Source organism: Vombatus ursinus, unplaced genomic scaffold (assembly GCF_900497805.2).
Source record: "Vombatus ursinus unplaced genomic scaffold, bare-nosed wombat genome assembly UNPS02014962.1, whole genome shotgun sequence".
Lineage (NCBI taxonomy): Eukaryota > Metazoa > Chordata > Mammalia > Diprotodontia > Vombatidae > Vombatus > Vombatus ursinus.
This window is the reverse complement of record NW_020954740.1, coordinates 1,046,751-1,070,872: the sequence shown is the minus strand read 5'-3', so window position 1 is coordinate 1,070,872 and position 24,122 is coordinate 1,046,751. Positions and strand designations below refer to the sequence as shown.

Here is a 24,122-nt window from a genome sequence, read left to right as displayed (position 1 = left end):
AGATATCCACCAAGTAAGAAAGATCCATGTGGGTGGAACTTTTTACTTCCTTGAGTGATCAGAAATCTGGGTCAAGGGAGGCAGGACTCCAGGGAAAATTAGGTTTGGGGAGTAGCTTTGTCACCTTTTAGGGAAAACTCCTTTTGTGGGAGGAGTGGGAACCCTGATTGACATTGGTCATATCACACCAATGATCACACAGCTAATAAAATATTTGAAACAGGATACTTACTGAGGTGTGCTGCAATTACTGGCTCTTACTGGCTCTTGTTAAATTTTCAGTGTGAGTATTTACAGCTCAGAAATCAGCAAATGCTACAAATCAGGGCTTGATTTAGTGTTCTGTTTGTTGATTGTCTAGACCTAAGAAAGGATTGTAGAAAGTGTTAATAATGCAGATTAAACCTAAAAGTCAGTCTCGTACCTTTTCCCCCCTAGACAGCAGGCTAAAAATTCACTAGTGCACCCTCTGATTGCATCCCAGATCTTTTTGTCTCAAAGTCCAGTGCTCTATCTACTACGCCTTACAGCCCCTAAAACTGTTCATACCAAATCTTTTCCCCAGTATGTTAGAAACCTATAGAAAAGTTTTCATTCCTTACTAGAAGTAGGCTTTGAATAATGTGAATGTTAGTATTTTAATAATTTCTTGATTTTTAAGATCAATTCAAATATGACCTCCTAGTATCTGCTCTAAGATCATTAAAACAGCATTCCCATTCCCATTTTACAGATCAGGAAACTATAAACCAGAGACTTAAGGAATTTGTATCAGAACTATGGTTGTAACATGGGTATCTTTTTTTCTGCTCTGGAGTCCTCAATTAAATCTTCCTTGATCATTCTGGTATTCTGGACCATGCTTCCCAATTTGGATATATCAGGATCACTCTTTTATACAATCCAGTGAAAAAAAGAGCATAAAAAGATCACATATGTGTCTTCATACATATGTGTATATGTGTGAACATGAATCACACCTCACACCTCAGGAGCTAACTACAGTGAGTTCTTCATGATTCCAGGCTTGGTTATCCGCATTATGCATTAGCCAGGTGTCTTCTTTCCTCTCTGTCTCCCTCTGGCCATCTCTCTCACTTTTTTCTGTTTCTTTTCTGATTAGTAATTTTCCAAGACAGTAGAAAGGGCAAGGAAAAGGCTATGAAACTCAGATTGGGCAGTTTGGATAACAGCTCAGGTAAAAGGTTTGACAGGAAATGAGGTTGAAACTAATAGCTAAAATGAAATGTCCGGTTCATCAGTAGATTGCAGCTATCTTATCCTCCATTACTGTGGGTGGCTATAAAATAGCTGCAGCTGATCACCCTAACCCCCACAGTTCTATGATGCTCCTTTTTTTTTCTTCTTTTTTTGCTAAATTAGTGAGATCCTCTTCAAGGACATCTGATGAAGCAGGGCAAAAGCCTGGACATTGTAAACATCTTCAATGACTTTGCTTGGTTTTTTTTTTTTTTCAGTTTGCAGTGATGACCTCACTCACAAATTCAAAGGCTTCACAGTAATGAATGAAACAGAAAGATATGAGGCCCTCAGGCACTGTCGTTATGTAGATGAAGTCATCAGAGACGCTCCATGGACACTCACACCAGAGTTCCTAGAAAAACACAAGGTATTTTTCATTCATCCCTATACTTTCCATGGGAAGCTATGGACTCCAGTAGTTGACAGGTCAAGTTAATGCTTAAAGACCTTGTGTCCCTGGAAGGTGCTTATACATACATGAGATTTCTTTAACAGGGACAAAAAGGGGGAAATTTGTTTGGTCTTCAGAAAATTATATGGTTTACATCCCCTACCAGCCCTGTGTGAGGAACTGTGCTCTGCCTTTGTGTGTATTAAAAAAAAAATAAGGTGAAGTTCCATTTGAATGATTTTTCTATTTTTAAACTAGCTACACATAAAAGAATGAGAAATAAGCACTGATGTGTGTGTGTGTGTGTGTGTGTGTGTGTGTGTGTAATAGCAGGAAAATCAAACAATTTTCTAGTGAGAAGGAAAGAAAAGGGGAAACTACAAAATTATTCTCTCCAATCAATCCTGAGTATTTATTTGGCACAATTACAGGCTCAGCCCATGCTTGGCATGATGGGGGATACAGATGAAGTACGGCCTCAAGGAGCTTACTGTATCCTTAACTTGACAAAACTGACATACATAAAATAAAAGTGAGCAGTACAAGGCAATGTGTATGTAACTGGAGTGCTCAGTTGTGTTGGTACAGTTTAGAGAATGAGATCAGTACATCTGCTACAAATTATAGTCTTAGAGAGTCACCCAGAACACTGAAAAGTTGAATGATTTGCCCAGGTCACACCATCAGGATGAGTTGGAAACAGGACGTGAACCCAGGTCTTCCTACCTTCAAATCTGGCCCTCCATCTACTAAGCCATGTTGCTTCTAAGTTAACTATAATATGAAGGATGTGCTGTAGTGTGACATATTAAAAAGCTTGAAAGAGATAGTTTCTGGGCAATTAATCATTTTATTAATGATGGTAGCGTGTTATTAATAAAAGGATGGTCATTTGGCCATCTTCTTAGACCAAAGACTCCTCATGGAACTCACTGCTTATATACCTTTAGAAGAGTGGGTGTTTTTGAGGGTGGAAATCAACTCTGATTGGTTAACAACTAATGAGAGAATAAATATCATAAGGAGAAGTAGACCTATTCTAATGAGGGTCTGGGGTACGTGACTTTGATTACTCAGTTTTGGTCAAAGAAAATTATCTGTATCCATATCATCGGCCTGACAAAAAGGAAAATCCACATTTCCCCAGACCCGTCTAAGTGAGACGCAGTAGGCTGGAATCCGTCAATTCACCTAACTTTATATTTTGAACAGACCTGAATCTTCCTCTCACTATCAGCCCTGCACTACAAGGTTTTCCTGAATAACCTACAGGGGCTGATTTCTGAATGAGGAAATAGAAAAGGGGAAAAACCCTTGGTCCTAATTCAATAATTACTTACTAAATACAAGAGAGAAATAATTATTTCTCTCATTAGTAAAGATGCATAATGCTGTAGGGGTTTGGAGGACCAAGAGAACACACTGTCCTGTGTGGACACATTTGACACATTTGGTGGGGGTCAGGTGGGAGGGATGGAGAATTTAGAAAACCTTCATAAAGAAGGTAGCATTTGAGATGGACCTCAAAGGATGAGTAGGATTTTGACAGATCACAGAAAGAAAACAAACAAATAAACAAAATCCTAAATTTTGAGTGTGGTGTCATGGATAGAATACTTAGAAGCCCTGAGTCCAAATTCTGTGCTCTAACTTACTAACTGAGTGACCATGGGCAAGTCATGTAGCTTCTCTGAGCCTCAGTTTCCTCACCTGTAACTTGAAAATGATATCTCACTGACCTCAGAGGGACGTTGTGCAGTTTAAGTGTGATTAGTACTTTACAAAATGTAAAGCCCTATGTAACTGTCTGTTACTATTAGTTGGGGAAGGAATGGAAAAATTTGAATAAGCAAACTGGAACCAGACTATTGAGGGCCTTGAAAGTCAGTCATAAAGTTGTCAATGCCTTTTGTTTGCTTGTTTTAACAAGCAATGGCATGGAGAAGGCATTGCTTTTAGGAATATTCCTATCCAACATCAGCATACAGGATAGATTACAGGGAAAGCGAGAAGTAAGAAAGGCCAGTTTGGAGGCCATTGCAGTCACTCAGGCATGAAGGGAGGAGGGTCTGGACTGGGGTGTCAGTGACTACAAAGGAAAAATAGGCAAGAAAGATATTTTGAAGTAAAATAAGCAGGAATTAGTGACTGACTAAATGAGGGAGATGAAGGACAAAGACGAATTGAATTTGACTTCAAGATTTTGGGCCTGAGTATATGGAAGAATAGTTGTGTCAAGATGTATTTGGTTTTTGACACGTTGAATTGGAAATGATAGTGGGGTAGTCTATAATGGAAAAAGTCAGAAATCATAAGACCAGATTCTATTAATTTTCCCCTACCTTTCTCTGCACCAACCAGATGTGTAACAAGGTGCAAATCACCTAATCTGTCTGAGCCTCAGCTTCCTCATTTCTAAAATGGGTATGATGATACCTACAGGCCAGGGTGGGTCATGAGGGTCAAATGGGAAAAAGAATGTGAAAGTGATTTACAGTCTGGATCCCACTGATTTTGATGAAAATAAAGAGTACAAAAAGTCTTTGATGACAGGATTCTGACTACAAATATGAATTTCAAATTCAGGTGCCTAATACCAACGAAGTATTTCCCCAACCTCTCTCTCCCCAAGACTCGAGGTACCGCTTCCCCCACCTCCCAACTCAGCGGTGATATTTCCCTTTCTCTTTCCTGCACAGATTGATTTTGTGGCCCATGATGACATTCCATATTCCTCTGCTGGTTCTGATGATGTTTACAAGCACATAAAGGAAGCAGGTGAGGATTCTTTTGTGTTCCAATTCACACCACCTCATCACCATAGGCACCCACAAGGTGCCAGTCATATTTGCATATATAAAGGCACAAATGAAACCTGAATATTTGAGGGTAGGATTCCTTATCTAAAAATGACCAGATAAAAATCATTTAGAACAGTGGTCACCCAAATAGAGGCTGCTCATGACTTAAATAGTAGATTACATCCCACTCCCTCCTGAAATAGTCGATCATGAGCTTCTCTCCAACGACAATAATAACACCCCATTCTTCCCTTACGGCTCAACACTTCTTCAGTCATCCTACCCCTATCACCTGCCGCTGGCTTCCTATGCCTGAGAGTCAGCCCATTAGGGCAGTTACAACACAGCCACAACCCAGGCACCTATAGTAGTTGTGACAGCAAAATTCTCTGCCCCTAGCCTCTGGCAAATCCACATCCTGTCCCCTAGATCAATTTGTGGCTTTAGCAGGTGCTGGGCTCTGTGCTCTGATATAGAGGCTGGTGAGTAAGAGCCACCTCTTCTCCTGCGTCCCCCTACCGTCAATACACACTTCAGATTTTAGTGGGACAGTGAGTTTATTCAGGATGAGCAGGCAGGAACAAAATGTGATCTGCATCACTGATCTCATATTATCTTCCCCTCCACCCCCACCCCAATCCACCCTTCTTCCAAATTTCCCTATTCCTCTTGAGGGCCCTACTATTCTCCTAGTCACTCAGGGTCATGACCTCTGGGTTGCCTTCAATTCCTCTTTCTCCTTCACCCCTCATATCTAATCAATTGTTAAATCTGGTCTTTTATCAAATCAAATGATCAATCGAGATAATATTTGTAAAGTACTTGGCACAGTGCCTAGCACACATTAGGCACTATATATAAAAGCATATTTCCTTTCCTTCCCCTCCTCTTCTTTCCTTACCTCCACAGTATCACTCACCTCTCTCTTTTCTCTGTTCACACACCATCATCACCTCTTGACTGCTCTATCAAAGTCATATCCAAATTAGTCTCCCTGCCTTAAATGGAAAGTTAATTTGGCAGATGTATAATGGATGGATCAGAGAGGGGAGAGATGAGGTGGCCAAGTAAGAGACTATTTCAGTATTCCAGCTGAGAGGTAGTGTCTGAACTAGGGTAGTGACTGTGTGAATGGAGAAACATATATGTGAGAGGTATTGTGGAAGTAAAAAGGACCAGATTTGGTAGGCGGGAGGGAGAATGAGAAATCAAGGATGACATCAAGGGTGGAGTAAGAAGGTAGTCTTCTGGGGGCATGGTAGAAAAAGTCTAGATAGTTAGGAATGAAGTCTGGAGAGGAATAAAGGAAGACATGCCTGGCCTGGGCACTTTTCTTTAAATGGAGGTTCTTGGAGGTCAATCAGGGGAGGGTTCCCAGGAGTAGAGTATACTTCCAGAGTGAGAAGTCTAGGGATAGAGTAACTTCCAAGGTGGAAGCCTCAGTAGCATGGTAAAGAAAGTCCAAAGAATCAAGAATGGACACCAGAGGGGAATGGAATGACTGGAGGTCATAATGAGGATGAAGATTAGGAGTGCAGCCAAGGGAGAGATAGAAGATAGAAAGTTAAACTGTGAGAACGGCTGAACAGCGATGGGTGATAGTGAGGTCAAAGGGATGGTCACTCCTGGAAGTGACTTAGGTGACATGAAATTGCTGAGCATGGGAGTGGAAGAGGGTGATGAGCTTGAAGGTCAAAGTGTTTGATCTTGGCACTGACAGACACTCCTCTGATCTGAATTTGCCTTTTGCTTTGGTCCCCTCAGTTCATGACTACATTGCTTCTGGCCTCCAACATTTTGGAACTTTTTCAAATGAGATAACATTTGTAAAAAAGCGCTTAGCACAGTACCTGGCACATAATAGGTGCTATGTAAATATTTATTCCCTTCCTTTCCCCCTTTTTGGTTAATGTTTTTCTGGGTTCCCTGGCTCCAGAAACCAATAGCCTGTGCCACGAGAAACTCTCAGTCCCTACTCATGGCCTCTGGACCCTCTGGACCCGTGTCCAGACCTCATGTAACATCCTGTTCTGTCTTGTCAGAGAGCTAGAATCTGAAGAAATCATTTTATGCTTTTTGAAAAGATTCAATTCTTACCCACAACGTAAATCACCAGGAAAGACCTATCTTATTATAGCTATGTCTTTCAATCATGTGATGATAATATCCTCAAGAACTGCAAAGGGAGGCAATAAATGCCTGCTAATGGGAAAGTACTGAAAAGTGATGGCCTGGAAGAACAGATATGATAAGAAAAACATTGATTTAAAGCCAGAAGATACTTTAGTGTCTATGAGGTCATCTCAGTTTTAGGAACATAGATTTATAGACCTAGGTCTGTTAGGAACCTCATAGTTCATTTAATCTAATCCTCTCATTTTATGGATTAGTAAACTGAGGCACAGGAAAGTAAATGACTTGCCCAAGGTCATATTGACAGTAAACATCAAAGGCTAAGTTTCTCTTTCCACTGTACCATGCTGCCTCCATGAGAGGGATAGAATCTTTTTTTTCAGTGCAACAATTCCTCTGAATTGTCTTGTGAGTTTTTCAATGTTGAATGGTATCAATATGTTTTATTGCCATGGAGCGCATGTTTTCGTTTAACATTATTGCTTTTTGATTCTCCTAGATTGTTCTTCACTTTCATGTATTTGCCATTCCCACTGATTTATCTTCTCTTTTGTTTCTTTGGTGAAACTTGCCTTTATGGATTAGTTTTTCTGTTTCTGCCAATTATTTCTAAGTGCAGGTCACACATTCTTATTTTACAATTTTTTTTCCTCTTTTGAACCTTTTTTTTCTCTATTGAACCATTAAGGAGTCTCTTGAGATGGTTGCATGCTCCCTTGGGAATCCACAAGGTCCCATAAGTTTACTTGCCTCAGTAGGTGCTGTTTAATTTTCCTTCATCTTGCAATATTTATTCATAGATGTCTAAACATACTTAAAAGAAGTATGGACCATGTTCCCTTTGGTTATTAATATCTTCTCTGTTGGTTTATCTGCTTGTGTTCAAAGTATTTGATTTAATTTCTTTTCTTCCTGAGATATTTGCTAATTTTTAGTCTGTTTACTTTTATTCTGCTACTGTTCTTTTTCAGACTCCTTCCCTTTGATAGTGGTTTTCTGGTAGTTGGACCTCAAAGCCATTTCAGCCTCCTTCAGTTGGGATCATTTCGAGGGTGTGCTCTTTCCCTCAGCCTTAGTAGAGTGCCACACAGTGACACGTGTCCTGTCCCAGTCTTCTCTGTTCCTCAGTTATTGGAACAACAATCAAAAGAGTAAAAATAACCAACAATAGCAGCTCTTTTGTGAATCTTGTGAAAAGCAGCCTCTGAAGCATACCCCTCACCAACACTGTTCTTTTAACTGCACTGATTTCAATCAATCATATCATGGGGCGTCAGATAATCAACTATGTATTAAAGTAGTCATTGCTAGAATAGTTTCCTAAACTCCAAATTGCATTAATTTTAATTCATCTTAAATGAGTTAATGATAGATAATTGAAATTGTGATATTATTACTTAGTGGTGTGCTGGAACACTAGCTCATGAGAGCTGACTGTTAAATTTCCAGTGCAAGCATTTGCATCTCAGAAATCAGCAAATACTGCAATTTAGGGCTTGATTTATTATTTTGGTGATTGTCTAGGCTTAAGGAAGTGAGAGAGAAAATGTTAATAATGCAGATTAAGCTTAAAAGTGTGTCCTGTATACATTTTTTTAGACAGCTAGTTATTAAACATTTACCAGCATACCTCTGCCCATATCCAGTTGAAAATAATCTCCGCATAACAAGATCTTTAAAATAAGAGAATTAGATTAGATGATTTCTAAGTCTTCTTTCAGTTCTATGATATTATGAATCTAAATAGTATTATATTATGTGAATCTAAGTAGGATTATATTATATACCTGACCATCCTGTCCTGAGTAAAAGGCTTTCTGGTCGTAGTTGTCATTCGCTTCCCTTGCTTTTCCATCTCCACTTCTATTCTTCTCTATTTCTTGTAAGTTGGGGGTCTTGGACCACAAGGAAGTGTGTCTGGAAAAGCTTTGGGGAAGAGACTGGAATAGGAATTTTGATTTAAAAAAAAAGAGGAAGGGAAAGGGAATTGGTGGTTAGTGGGATTTTTTTTTAATCTTACTATATTAAGTTAACTTATACGAATACACATGCATGGTGGAAATAACACTGGACTTGGAGTCAGGAAAGACCTGAATTCAAATCCTTGCTTTCATCCTTACTATTACATGAACTAAGAAAAGTCACTTAATTTCTGTGAGCCCAAATATTCCTACCTGTAAAGTGTGGATAATACTTGTAATAACTATCCCATCAGGTTGTTCTGTAGAAACTTTTATAAGCATGAAAACATCAAATAAATGTGAATTACCACTATTATTAATATTAGTAGTCATACAAATCAATCAACAAGCATTTATTAAATATATAGTATGTACTAGGCACTGGGGATACAAAGACAAAAATGAAATAGTACCTGCTCTCAAGGAACTTATATTCTATTGGGGGAGGCAATACAGATGCACATAAATAAAAGAATAGGGACAGGGACTGATTGTAATTTTGTCGATACAGGAAATTTCCACTTGAGGAATTTTCCTCTGACAATGCAGGTCAGTACCTTAACCCTGTTTGCCTCAGTTCCTCATCTATGAAATGAACTGAAGAAGGAAATGGCAAATCACTTCAGTATCTTTGCCAAGAAAACCCCAAATGGGGTCATGAAGAGTCAGACACAACTGAAATAACTGAACAACAACCACAATACATATATAAATATATATATATACATACACATATATGTATGTGTATATATATATACATGTGTGTGTATATACACATACATATATGTGTATATATACAAATGTGTATATGTGGATATACATACATATGTGTATAAATGTACATGTACACACATGTGTGCATATGTAAACATAAATAGGTGGGGTTTTTTCGGGGCAGATACTTGTAGTTGGGGGATCTCATGTAGGAGGTGGTCTTTGAACTGACTTTTGAAAAAAAACTAGGCAGAGGCAGACAAGATAGGAGGGGAAACGTTAGTGAGGTATAGGAAAGAGACCTGTTTATCTGGCCCCTATAGCAAGTGAAGGTGAGTAATATCTAATACGCTTAGAAAAGTCATTGGAGTTGGGTTCTAAATGGCTTTAAATGAGTATATATTTAATTTTAAGAGTACTATGAGGCCACTGGTAATCAGTGAGTTGGGGAGTATGCTTCAGAAATACCACTTTGGCAGCTTTGGGGAGGATTAATTGGAGAAGAGAGATTTGTGGCAGTGAGACCATTTAGGAGGTTAGTGCAATGATGTAGATAAGAGGTGACGAGGGCCTGAATTATGGTGGTGGCTATTTGAGTGGAGAGAAATGAATGGATGCAAGAAATGTTGAGGAGATAGAAATGAGAAAATTAGAAAAGTGTCATTTGGAGTGATGGAGATGGTTGAGTAAAAGATAACTACAAAGTTGTGAACATGGGTAGCTGGAAGGATGGTGAGGCCCAAAACAGAAACAGAGAGGGATAGAGGAGTGATGGGTTTGGGAGGGAATGATAATGATCTAATCTGATCTAAATATGTTGAGTTTGGCATGGCATTCTTTTTGAAATTTCCAATAAGCAGTTGGTGATAAGAGGCGAGAGAGAGAGAGAGAGAGAGAGAGAGAGAGAGAGAGAGAGAGAGAATAGATTTAAATATAGAGATCTGTGAGTCAACTGTATAGAGATAATAATTGAACCCATGAGAGTTGATGAGGATGTGGAGAAAGAATAGAGGGAAGAGAGGATGATCCAGGACACATCATTGGGGTACACCATATTTAGGAGGTAGGACTTGGATAAAGATTGAGCAAAGGATATTGGAAAGGAACAGTCAGATTGGTTGAAGATAAAGAATCCAAAAGAGGTATCCAAAGTATGCAAAGGAAGGGAGTATCTGAAAAGGGAAGCTAACAATGTCAAAAACTGCAGAAAAGTCAAGAAGGATGAAGATTGAAAGTAGTAATAGCAATAGTAGTATTTATATGTAAATAAATTCTTATCTATATAAGACATGCATATTAAATATCTATGTCTTGCATAAAGATTATGAAATATGTTTCTATGGATATTCAGTTAGTCTATTTAACAGAGAATTACCACAAACCATGTGGAAATAACAAATATCACCTATTTGTATTATTTAACAAACACATACAAATATCAATTATTTGTATTATTGATTACACAAATAACAACAATTAATTTTCTTTTAAAAATAATTTTATTATGAACTTGGCAGTTATTACAAACAGGGGCATTTCTATATACAAAGGACATAATAGGAGGATATGAAATAACAAATGTATCATGCACAGCTTGTTTTTTTAGTACACGTCATTTAATAGGATAGTGACAATACTGCTATTGTCTGTGTCCCCTTCTGAAATTTCTTTAAATCTTTTCTATGTAATATTCTTCCTCTCTTTTTTTGCCTCACTATCACTTCCCTTTCCCATGCTTCTCCCCAAAGACGCCCCCCTCTCTAATGATTAGCCATTTCCATATCCCAGAAGGAAGCTCCTCTTCCGTCTTGTGTTTCCAGGACAAATTATATTTTCCTTAAACAAGCTGTAACTTCCCCTTGTCTTGTGTCCTTCCTCATCTGCTGATGAGGGGTTTGTTCTGTCACTGACTCCACATTTGGCTAGTTCTCATGCCTCAGCTATGCCCTTGTGCTGGTACTTTAAAAAGTACACAGTTGGCTTGGTTCCTGGAAGAGGCCCATGTCCCCATCATTTAGGTGAAGGAATTGGAGACACAGAAGAGGGCTCGAGAAGAATGTCTGAGTGAAGAGAGGCCTTACTAAGGAAGAGAATACCAGAAACTTCAGAAAGCTACTCTTGAGCTGGAGGAGATTGGAAGCTCCAGAAAGATCCTACTGGGGGAGAACAAAGAGAAGGAACCATTTCCAGACAGAGATGTGGAGAGAGAGTAGCTGCTACCAGACAGTGGCACGAAGGGCAGAGACTGTTATCGCAGGGATCTATGACACGGAGGAAACAATCAGAAGCTACCTCTGTATTATGTATCTGGTGTATTGGGTAGAACCTGAGGTTAGGTGGGATTCACCAGAGAAAGAAATGGATTGTTTTGCTTCCTAGCAAATGTGCATTCTTTTCTATGTGAGGAGGGCTCCACAAAGACTTCACTGGTATCTGCAGAAGTAGAGGCCCATGTGAAAAAGAAAGGGCATTTATGGGATGGCATGTAAGTCTCCCTTGCTGTATTAAATAAACCATATCCTACATTCAATTTGGTTAGCCTGAATACTTACACAATTATTGAGGCCCTTTTTGGGCATGAACCATTTCTAGGGTTCTAGGGGAAACCCTAAACCACTTAATTATTATTGTGAAGCCTTCATGATTTAACCAAAATTCTTGTTGACTACCACTCAAACATTGTTTCTATGGGATACAGTGCATTCTGCATTCCAAATGACTGACTTTAAAGTGAGCATCAGGTCATAACTCACTTATACATTGGGGACTGCTCATGCAATAAAACATAGTTATCACTAAAACCACACTTTGATCTCATCATCGTGGATAATCCCTCCAGTTGTACAATCCATCCCTGCCTTCTTGTTCTGTGTCATTCTTATTGTATCTTCCTATAAATTCCTCATAAGAGATCCACTCAGTCACTTTATATTGAATGGACATCATTGGAACATCCATCAGTTACCTGTAACTCTCACCATAGTGGGGCATAGACCATGAGCCTAGTGTGCCTAGGTATGCCAGAAAACCCTGGGGTGAGTATTACCATTGTCCCTTCCTCTGGGTGGAAAGAATGCAGGTTTGTTAGGGGGTCAAGCAATTCCCTCTCTAAGGTTAGTCTCACCTTCCCTCAGGACCTACTGAAGTCACATGATCCATAGTGATAATGGATGATGCTTGTCCAAGATGTGCATGCTGGATCATCATCCAATTCTCACCCCTTAACTGTGAGTGTATCCTAAGGATCTGTACTGGGTCATATTCTCTTCTCTCTATATACTATCTGTCCTCATGACCTCATCAGCTCTTAGGGTTTAATTATCATCTCTTTGCAAATGACTCCTGGATCTATATACCCAACCTTACTTTCTCTCTTGAGCTTTAGTCCTATATCACCAACTGCCTATTGAACATTTTGAACTAGATGTCCTCCAGGCATTTCAAACTCAACATGTCCAAAACTGAACTCATATTTTCCCTCCAAACACCTCCTTTCCCCTAATTTCCCTATTTCTGTCATGGGTACCACCATTCTTTCAGTTAGATTGCATATGAAACTAATAAAATATCCCTACTAAGGGGAAGGAGAAGGACTTATGGCAACACTTGCCAGGATGTTCCCTGGGTCATCTGGATACACTCTATGCACCCACAATTCTCATGATATTATTGGCCTCCATCCTTTTCTGGTCGTAAGTCCTTCAGATGGTTTCCTTTATGCTGATTGTCTTGCATAGGTCTTCATTGGGAATATATTGCAGCCTAATTACACCCACCACAAGTCTCTTATCCTTCGGGTAATTCACAACTTTAATTCTTTAGAGATGGTATATTCCATGATTTGAAGCCTTATAGTATCACCTGCATATGGAAGTTGAAAAAAAAAAAAAGGCAGGCCTTTGTGCAAGGCAGAAGATTGGAATCACTAAAATGAAAGTACCATTTTCCCAAAGGCAATCCAACCCACTGTGGTCCTTCTGTTTACTTCTAGGCCCAGTGTCTTTGCTAGATACACAAGGTGTTCCCAAAGTTTTAGTGTAGTTTTAATCTTCAGTGATAAGCTTTAATAGTTTAAAAATGCTCGGAGACTTTTGGAACATCTATGTGTATTCTAGAGAATGGCTTGATTGGCTGCCCATTCAACATTGTGTCATAAGGTGAACTATAGACATTCTTCATCCACTTTTTTTTTTCCTGGCTAAAGAGACTACAAGAAACCATGAATCTTATTTAGGAGGCTCTTTAGTATTCCAGGAAGTGATACAATCAACACAACACCATCCATGTACAGGAGTAATTGGAAGACCTCAATATTTATAATAAACCTCTTTTCCATTTGAACCCAGTATTGGACATCCTCCTGGAAGTAGCAAGCGTCTTTGGAGAGCTTATCTTTTGTTGTTTTATGCCTTGCTTGATGATAATAATAATCGGATGGTTACTGAACAATGGTGTTAGGGGCAGCTAGGTGGTGCAGTGGTCTTGAAGTCAGGAAGACCTGAGTTCAAATCTGGCCTCAGACACATGACGCTTACTAGCTGTGTGACCCTGGGCAAGTCACTTAACCCTGACTGCCTCACCAAAAAAGACCAAATAATGGTATTTCCATTTTTATATCTTTTGGAGAATCTTTTATGATTTTGTTATATGCATGGGAGATACTTTGTTGAAGACCCTTTAAGGTTTTGCTCTACCAAATCAAATGTCTTTCTTGGAGTTATTAAATAAACCTAATGGGATCTTATAGTTTCTGTGCCATTACACAAAGGTTATCTGTCTCACACACATATTACTCTCTCCTCACAACATGATAAGCCCTATAATTTATTAAAAATCAGAATTATCTACTAATCAATACTTCCATCAAACCCATTGCATTTATGGTTGCATTGCTATCACATGGCAAAAATATTATTTTTTTCCTTTGGGGAAAATATACTTAAATTTTCCAGTTGTCTTGGACTGGGCCTCCTCTTTAATTTTTTTTTAAACTCTGAGAAGTCCAATATTACCATTTAACAATAGAAATTATAGCTAGTGCCTACTATGTAGCAGGCACTGTGCTAAGTGCTTTACAAATATTATCTCATTTGATCCTCACAACAACCCTGAGAGGGAGGTGTTAATCCCTATTTTACAGTTGAGGAAACTGAGGCAGACAGAAGTTAAGTGACTTGCCCAAGGTTACACAACTAGTGAATGTCTAAGGTGGGATTTTAACTCAGGTCTTTCTGACTCCAAGTCTAGTACTCTAAACACTGCCCCACCTAGCTGCCTCTCTGCCATTTCCATTTTAAAGAGTGGGATGGGATAATATGGATAGCATATAGATGGGTAACATCTATATATAATATAATAATATGGATAATAGGATCACTTGTGAGTCATTTCTATTAGATAAAAACCAGCTACAGAGATTTTCTGCTCTGCCCTGCTGATGACTACCGCACAATTGTTTACCTGAATGAAGAGTCTCTGTTGAGATCAGCGAGAGGAGAAGCTGTTGGAGAGCATAATAGACAATTTGTGAGGGAAAAGTCAGAAGCATCTCAGGCAGCCACACTTGGCTTTTGCACACTCATAATGGCTTAATTTAAGAGCCTAAAATCACTCCAAATGGAGCGAAAGACACTGAAATGTGGATTAAACCTTAGAGTACTTGGCTCTGCTTGTCACAGTGACATGTCAGAATCTCATTGCAAAGTTTGCTTAAAAGAGGTGGCTTAAATTAAATAGACTAGGGTCCAGATTACTCATCATCCTTCTATTATGCCTTACTCCCATTGAAAGTTTCCCTTCATTAACATGCGCTCTGCTGCTTCCTAAAATAACTACCTAGCCAAATACCGCAATCCTGAAAAGCATGTTAAGAAAGGTTCTGGGATCGTGCTCATTACAGAATATTTTTAGCAGAGCAATAATTAGGATTTGGAAAAAAAAAAACGGATGCCTCATTATATCACCAGAGTATTCTCTTCTTCTTTCATGGCCCTGCCAAAGCAGATCTTTCCCCCTGCCCCAAATCTGCAGCAGCAGACACAGACGATGACTTCGTTTTTCTGTTATTTAGACCCTGACCTCCTGACTTCATAGAGAGGGAAAGCTCATGTCTTTAGGATATAAGGGACTTGATGAGATCTCCCGCTAGCTACATTTAGTTTGTGGCAGAAGAGGGTTTGACATTTCTCTTTCCTGCTGCACCAAGAAAGGTGAGGCATTAGGGATAGGTTAGCTCATGGATCACTGGCAGAAGTTGATCCCATCAGTGTGTTGCTACAATACTCTCATATAACAATAAGATATGGGACTTCTGATCCTGTCATCTTTGATCTCCTGCTTCTTTCATGGGCTACCATACCTGCCATAGTCCCCCCTCCATAGCAGCATCAAGTTAAGTGATATTTACTTCAATGGGTTTCTGGTATTTGACTGGGTACTTTTTTTTTTTTTTTTTTGGCTAGGCAATGGGGTTAAGTGACTTGCCCAGGATCATACAACTAGTAAGTGTTAAGTGTCTGAGGCCAGATTTGAACTCAGGTCCTTCTGACTTCAGGGCCCGTGCTCCATCCACTGTGCCACCTAGCTGCCCCATAATTGGGTATTTTGTCCCCCACTTATATTTTACATGTCTGTTCATGTTGGGGGAGGCAGGAATTGATTGTCTATAATTCTTGACCATTAGTTTTCTATTATAGGTGATTCTCTGGGCCATGTATCCTTTCACAGATCTGATCCCACTACTAACTGGTACACAGAAGCTTTGACCTGTTTTGTTTCCAGCATGGGCCAGTTCCCCCTCCTTCCTGGTGTACCCCTGGGGGCTCACCATATTCATATTGAACTTAGAACATTCAATCGTCTTAACCCACTGCCACTCAAACCTTTGAGCTCAAGAGATCCATTATCCTTAGCCTCTCCAGTAGCAAAGATTACAGGCATACATTACCACACCCAAATCATCAATGCCTTATTAATGAGTTTATGTGTTCCCCCTGTTAATGGCTTTGTGTATATGCAAATATAGAGTATAATTTTTGGTAACTCTATGGAACGTCTATTAGAACTTGCTATTACTTCCTGTGTTTTTCTGGCTGTACTTAGTCTCATGGGCAATCAAATCTAAAGGCACCTATGGGTAGCATAACTGCAGTGCAAAATAAATTCTTTATACGGAGGAGAAGTAATCTAGCAACCCACTGTTTTGTCTCCTGATTTCAGACTCCAAGTGAATAGCACTAGATTCCCTCTTCCCATTTGGTAAAATGTAATGCTGAGTCTCTCTGGGGAATCAATAATAAAACCAACAAACAAATGGAACTAAATGGTAAAAACTGAGGTGAATCTAATTTTTTTCTTCTTTTCTACTTTGACCAGGAATGTTTGTCCCAACTCAGAGAACAGAAGGCATCTCAACATCAGACATCATCACTAGAATTGTCCGTGACTATGATGTTTATGCCCGACGTAACCTCCAAAGAGGGTACACAGCCAAAGAGCTGAATGTTAGTTTTATAAATGTAAGTACATTTACCTCTTCCCTCTTCGAATAAGCTTTGATGACAAATATCACTTCCTAGGAGAGACATTTCCCATCTCCTGCCTCTCCTCTATTTATAGCTCCTATATTGACTGATTAAGGCAAAGAGTTTTTTTTAGATAGCCCATTGGTGCAATTTTTTTCTTTAATGGCAGGTATTTCTGACTTTAATGAAGTCAGAATACTCTTCCTTGATTTTATTTTTCAAGGTCAGTGAATTGTCCATTAAACACCTCAGATGCCTTTTCCATAGTTTATTTAAACAATTAGTTCAGTAGTATCTAAAGTCCTGTGTTTCTACTGTGTTATTCCCATAGAATTGCTTCCTTTAGCTTAATAAAACAGTAGTTGTTCCAACAGTCTGTACACTGAGTAAAACAAGGTGTTAAAAAGCAAAAGATGGTAGCTAGAATCCTACCAGAGGTGCTGGAAGGTCTAAATAGCTATATTTGCCTGGGCTTGGAGGAACATTAGAACAAGAAATCCATACCCAGCTTCAATCTTTACAAAATAATCTAGAGGCCAAATTTTTTAGGATGAGGAGTTGTCTAGAAAACTATAATTATTTGCAGTTATATTTATCTCATAGCATACATAATTTATCACTGGTCCCTTCAAAACATAAGTGATGGTTAATGGGATTGGTATTGATTACTGCTTGCTTTCAGAATCCAATGACTCCACTCTTAGGGCAATTTGGGATGGAAAGCTGACTGCCCTGGAGATGAAGGCCTCCTCACGGTACTGGCTCTGATCATGCCACTGAAAAGGTGGTGTGTATGTTTCAGTCAAGAGATTGACTGAAACTTTTTTTAAGCATCAGGCTTCCCCAAGTATGTGATTAAACCCCACATTTTATTTGAAAAAAAAACTGAATTAAACTAAAACCATAGGTGTGCATAGAGACAGACTCACTTTCAAAGCTTGTTGTTTACTGTCTTCAGTGATAATAAGCCACAGCAAAGAGGCCAGATAAAAATATAGCCTAAGCTTAGTGTTTCTGGATCTGTGCAATACAAAATGAACCAGGATAAGCCAGATCCCTCTGTCTCTGGCAACACTTGAGTCTTCCCAGGGTATGAGATTCTTCATTCTGTTTCTGTTATATCCCAGTGTACTTCCACTGATAAAGTGGATAGAATCACACTTGGAGTCAGGAAGACTTGGGTTCAAATCTTACCTTAGACACTTACTAGCTGTGTACCTGGGAAAGTAATTTAAACTCTTTTGCCTCAATTTTCTCAACTGTAAAATTAGGGAGTTGGATTCAATCAATCACCAAGCTTAGAAAAGTACATCACCAAAAGGCTGGCCACTATAACAGGTGAATTTTTTGGCCACAGCTACTCACAAAGATTATCTGCCAACCAGGGGGTTCATAACTTAGGGTCCACGGATGACCAAGGAGCCTGCAAAGTAGATTTCAGGGATCTGTGAACTTGGGGAAAAAAATCACATCTTTATTTTCACTAACCTCCAATGGAAATTAATCATTTTTTTCAATTATGAATTTAAAAAAACATTACTGTAAGAAGGAATCCACAGTCTTCATCAGAGAGTAAAATGGCTCCATGACCCAAAAAAGTTGAGGGGGTCAGGAGAGGGAGAACTCACAACAAGGAACACTTATTAAGTACCTACTATATGCCAAGCTCTGAGCTCAGTGCTTAGGACACAAGAACAAAGAGTGAAATGATACTCACAAGGTGCTTACATTCTAAAGGGGGAGATAATGGGTAAATATATAAGTAAAAACAGCATAATTATAAAGAGAATAAAACCAAGCAGTTAAACACAAGGTAGTTAGGGAAGAAGTCATCAGCAGTTGAGATGATCAGCAAAACCTTCATGCAGAACATGGTGGTTGAGCTGCATCTTAAAGGAAAAGGGACACTCTGTGAGGTAGAGGTTAAGGAGGGATTACCTTCCAGGAATGTGGAAGGGTCAGCCTTCCAGGCTGGTGGAAAAGCCATGGAGAAAAGAGGTAAAGTGAGGAAAAGAGAGCTGGATCTTAACTGGCTCCCAGAGTGTAAAAAAGCAATTAATGTCCCCCTGGAGGTGCTAGAGGAGCAGTTGGATGGCACAGTGGATAGAGTGCTGGGTGTGGAGTCAGAATGACTGTCTTTCTGAATTCAAGTCCAGCCTCAGACACTTACTAGCTGTGTGATCCTGGGAAAGTCAGAAACTGTTTGCCTCAGTTTCTTCATCTGTAAAATGAGCTGGAGAAGGAAATAGCAAACCACTCCAGTATCTCTGCCAAGAAAACCCCAAATGGAGTGATGAAGAGTAGGATGTGACTAAAAAATGACCGAACATCAACAATGGATGTGCTGGAAAGATAGGTTGTGTAGGGTTTCAGAAATTAAGCAGAGGATTTTATATTTCATCCCAAAGGCAATAGGAAGCTACTAGAGTTGATTGAGTAGGGGATGAGATGGCCAGATAGTTGCTTAAGGGAAATCACTTTGGCAGCAGTGTGGAGGGTAGACTCGGGTGATGATCAACTAGAGGAAGGGTCAGCAATTAGGGCTACTACAATAATTTAGATTTGGAGAAGTGAGATCCTGAGTTAAGGTGGTGGCTGTTTGATCAGAGAGAAGGGGTCAGATAGGAGAGAAGTTGTGATGGTAGCAATGGCAAGATTCAGAAACTGATTAAGTAGTGGAATTGAGATATAAGGAGAGTGAGGAATGGAGGATAATTCCAAGGTTACAAAATCGGAAGACTAGAAGGATGGAGACAAAGAGACAAAATTTTCTACAAAAGTACAAAAATGTAAGGCATTTCTTTTGTAAAATTTTGTAATCTAAACTACATTTTCTTACTCAGCTAAATAGGGAATAAGGTCCTTTCCAGGTCTAAATCTAGGATCCTCTAATCCTAGGGAATGACTTTATAAAAAGTCCTTTTAATGACTCTTTAAAAGGAGGATCTCAGAATAGCCAAAGAGTTCTAAGCTCTAGTATGTTACCAATGATCCAGATATTCAAAGTAGTGTTTGACGTAATCATTCACATTTATATTATCCTCATTTTATAGATGAGGAAACTGAGGTTCAGAGAAATGAAGTAACTTGCTCATGTCTACAAAGCTAGTAAATATCTGAAGCAGGATTTGAACCCAGCTACATTGCCTCTAGTGGTTCTCCAAGTTAGGTGCAGAGATCTCTAAGGATCTCTGAGAACTTTTCAGGCAGTCCGTGAGGTCAAAATTATTTTCATAATGATACTAAGACATTATTTGTCTATTAAAATACTCCTCCCTTTTCCAGTTACGTATCTGTATGAGGTCAGATTTTCTTCATATCCTTCAGCTAAAACAACGTTGCAATGGATTGAATGAAAAAGCAGACATGAGAATCCAGTTGTCTTCTTTTAAACCAAATATTAAAGAGATTTGCAAAAATACATAAAACAGTACCACTCATAAGTATGTTACTTGCGTTAACATGTAATAGATTTATTATTGTGATTTTTAAATGAATTAATACATTTTAAAAAGATTTACCAGTTTTAATTTCTAATAGGGTTAATAGTGATAGATATAATCCACCTAAACAAAAGCTCTTTGGCATTCTCAATAATTCTTAAGACTGAAAATGATTCCTGAATCCAAAAAGTTTGAGAACCTCTTCTCTGATGATCTTTAAATTATGTCATGATTTCTCTAAATACCACAATAGATGTGTCCAGCATAACAAAATAATTCACATAATCTCTCTAAGATCATTGTAATAGAAGCTGATATGCTTTCAATAGAAACAGTATGGTACAGTACTTCCACATGATGACTTTCCCCATCAGGGTTTCAATACATCCGTTGTGGACATAAGAAATTAAATGGGAATTTTTGGGAGTTTCATGGAAGCTGCAGGTGACACGTGAAGGCCACAAGACAAGGCAGAAAAAGTTTAGAAATTCAGAAATGCATAAAATATGTGTATAATATTGTATAATATCAACATATTTTACCTTTAATACCATAAATATACACAATTTCTTTTCTCTGGTACGAAGGGAGGGCCAAGAAATTTTACACAGATTTTCCAGATCACAGGGGCGCTGTGCCCCTAACTCCCATGATGTGGAAGGGATAACTATACATAGAGGGCCAGCCTTAGAGTGAGAGAGATCTGGGTTCAAGTCTTGTCTCTGACACATACTTCCTGCATAAGCTCTAAGCAAGTCGGCCTCATAGTATCTCAGACAAACTTCTAAAACTCATAAAGTTAGAGATAGTTTGTTGAGCTGTACAATAATATCATAATTCCACACTAAAATAAATACATAACTAAATGAATATAACCAACAACAAATCATACATAATCTGGGTATTAGGGAGCTTGGGTGCGCAATTTCCTTAATACGTCTCTGCTCATGATAAAGAGTAAGCCAATGCTTTGGAGTTCTCCCTTACGTAGTAACACTTACAAAAAGAAAATAGAAATCAGTTCTTTCTTCTTCTCACATATTTCAGTAGACTAGTGATCTTCAGTGTTTTTCCCACACACACTATTTTACCAGGGTCATAGAAAATCAACCCATGGTCAAATTGAGTCAGGTCAATAAGCATTTATTAAGTCCCTACTATGTGCCAGGTACTGTGCTAAGGACTAGGGATACAAAGAAATACAAAAACAAACAAAAAAAAACCAGTCTCTGCTTTCAAGGAGATCAAAGTCTATGGGGAAGACAACACACAAAGAACTATGCACCCACAAGTGATATGTGAGATAAACTGGAAACAATCTCAGAGGGAAGGCACTAAAATTAAGGAAGGTGGGACTTTAGCTGAGACTTAAAGGAAGCCAGGGAAGCTAGGAGGTGAGGAAAAGGAGGGAGAGACTTTGCAGCCAATGGGATGCAGGCAGTGAGAATGCTTGGAGTTGAGAAATGTACTGTTTTATGCAAGGAACATTCAGGAGGCCAGTTTCACTGGATCACAGAGTATGGGGAAAGGAATAAGGTATAAGAAGACAGGAAAGGTAGTCTGTATGGGTGGGTGTGTGTGTGTGTGTGTGTGTGAGAGAGAGAGAGAGAGAGAGAGAGAGAGAGAGAGAGAGAGAGAGAGAAAGAGAGAGAGAGGTGATCAAACTTGCATTTTAGAAAGCTCAATTTGACATGAGTGAATCTTTTTCAGGCCAGGAACATGTGAGAATATTGTAAGATACAGTGTCCATATACTGTATACGTGCATTATTTATCCTTCCCCTAAAGACCTACTCCAACACCTCATCATAGCATGGAAGTATCTCTGGATTCCTTAAGGCTATTCCAGCAAAACACAAGTTCCTACCAAGCCAGAAAGGCACCGAGTATGGGCCTGGTGATGTTTGCTTTCTGTCATCTCAAGATTGGCCGTGCTAAGTTCAGAAATGTTCATCACCAGAAGACTGGTCAACAAATGATGCATTTTTTTTTTGCCATAGCAACACTTAAAAGATTACCTTCTAAATTATAAAGATAATTCTTAACCTTTTTTTTTGTTATAGACTCCTCTGGCAGTCAGGTGAAATCTATGGGCAGGCCCCTTCTCAGAATAATGCTTTTAAAGGCACAAAATACCTAGAATTTTGAAAGAAACCAATTATGTTGAGACACGGCTATCAAGATTTAAAAAAAAAAAAGTTCATGGATCTCAGGTTAAGAATTCGTTTTATAGAGGAAACCAGGAGAGGAAGGACCCACACTTATGAAATAATCATGATGCTTGAAGTGTAGCAGTGGTAGTAATAACTCATGTTTTTCTAGTGCCCTAAGGCTTTCAAAACATTTTCCTCATGACAATCTGGTGAATCAGGTAGCACCAGTATTATTGTGTCTATTTTACAAATGGGGAAACTGAGGCTTAGGGAAGTTAAGTGACTTGTCCACCTTGCATAAACCAGTAAAAGTTGGATCTGGTATTTGTCTCTGTAAAGTCTCACCACACCCAAAATTGCATAGATACTGGATTAATCTCTATACTTTTCACCAGGAGAAGAAGTACCGCTTCCAGAACCAAGTAGACAAAATGAAGGAGAAAGTCAAGAATGTAGAGGAAAAATCAAAGGAGTTTGTTTATAAGGTGGAAGAAAAGAGCCATGATTTAATTCAGAAGTGGGAAGAGAAGTCTCGAGAGTTTATTGGCAACTTCCTAGAACTCTTTGGACCCGATGGAGCTTGGGTGAGTAATCTCTCCACTGGGGCCATGATTAAAAACTGTTCCCTTCTACTCAGCCCTACACCTAGTGTAGCAGGAGCAACACCCGCCATGTACACTAGGTTTGTTTTTATTTTTTCCTTAAAAGATAAGAAAGCTATCCTTGAAACTTGGTTGGTTCAGGAGGCTAAGGTTTCGCACACTGATGTGACTTTCCAGTTGCTTAGAGCATAAAAGTTCAGCCCACAAGCAGTTAAGTGGCCTTCAGATTCAGCAGCTTTCCCACTGCCGTGTAAGTCACTGCACTAAACATACTTTGCTGACCACACACTTTCTATATGGAGACAAGATGAGGAGGAGAGATACATTTACCTGAACAGCTGAATATCCTTTCCACACTATGGTTTAGTAAGTCTCCTTTTGTTTACTGCTGTCCTAATAAGGACCTTATTTCATCCTAATCCTTGACCTGAAGAACTAAATTAGCCCAAGCCAGGCAAGATCTATAACATATGGCCTCTGCATTGGAAATCAGGGTGGTTGACCTCATCTTTGCGTCATTTATTTCACTGAGAATGGTGCCCTAAGGGCTTTTCTCTCTAGGGGAGGAATTTATAGGGCATATACTCCATTGATGTCATTGATTGTGATGGCAATCACAGTTTTGCAGAAAGAGCCTATGCATACCATGTGAGGATTGAATTGGGGAAACAAAATGGTTTAAGGGGTTGAGAGGCTATATACAGTTTTCCTACTACATGCACTAAAAATAAAACCTATTTAATATGGTCACTTTAGGTATGGATAGGACTTCCTTCCAGGACAAGGAGATCTCCTTGGCTATTGGGGTGTTTCTGTTAGAGGACTACTTTAGAGAATCTCCCAGCCTATATTGATGAGCTTGGGGTTATCCCATAGGAAGTTTTCAAACCAATAAGACCAATTCTTTTTAATTTCATTTTTAACTCAATAAGAAAGAGGAGTCTACATGTATAAAAAAAGTGAGTCCAGAAAGGTAAATTTAGCCTGACAATTCAGGTGAAGAGGTCATGTAATAGCAGATTTGATTGCTTTATCAAAATGGTTGGTTGGAACTAAAATTCTGTCCTTCCACTGATGGCCTCCTCTGATGCCTCACTTTGGCAGGGAGGGGAGCCTGGATTAAAGAAGGCTGAGCCAAT

General features: G+C 39.1%; 1 protein-coding gene across 1 annotated transcript in view; it reads left to right on the top strand.

Moving 5' to 3' along the window:
* PCYT1B (phosphate cytidylyltransferase 1, choline, beta) overlaps positions 1–24,122 on the top strand; it is a 99,509-nt gene that overhangs the window by 64,055 nt on the left and 11,332 nt on the right. The window contains exons 4-7 of the mRNA XM_027845463.1: positions 1,479–1,630; positions 4,354–4,432; positions 16,638–16,780; positions 22,777–22,965. Coding sequence (XP_027701264.1) covers positions 1,479–1,630; positions 4,354–4,432; positions 16,638–16,780; positions 22,777–22,965 — 563 coding nt within the window. The remainder of the gene's footprint in view (positions 1–1,478; positions 1,631–4,353; positions 4,433–16,637; positions 16,781–22,776; positions 22,966–24,122) is intronic.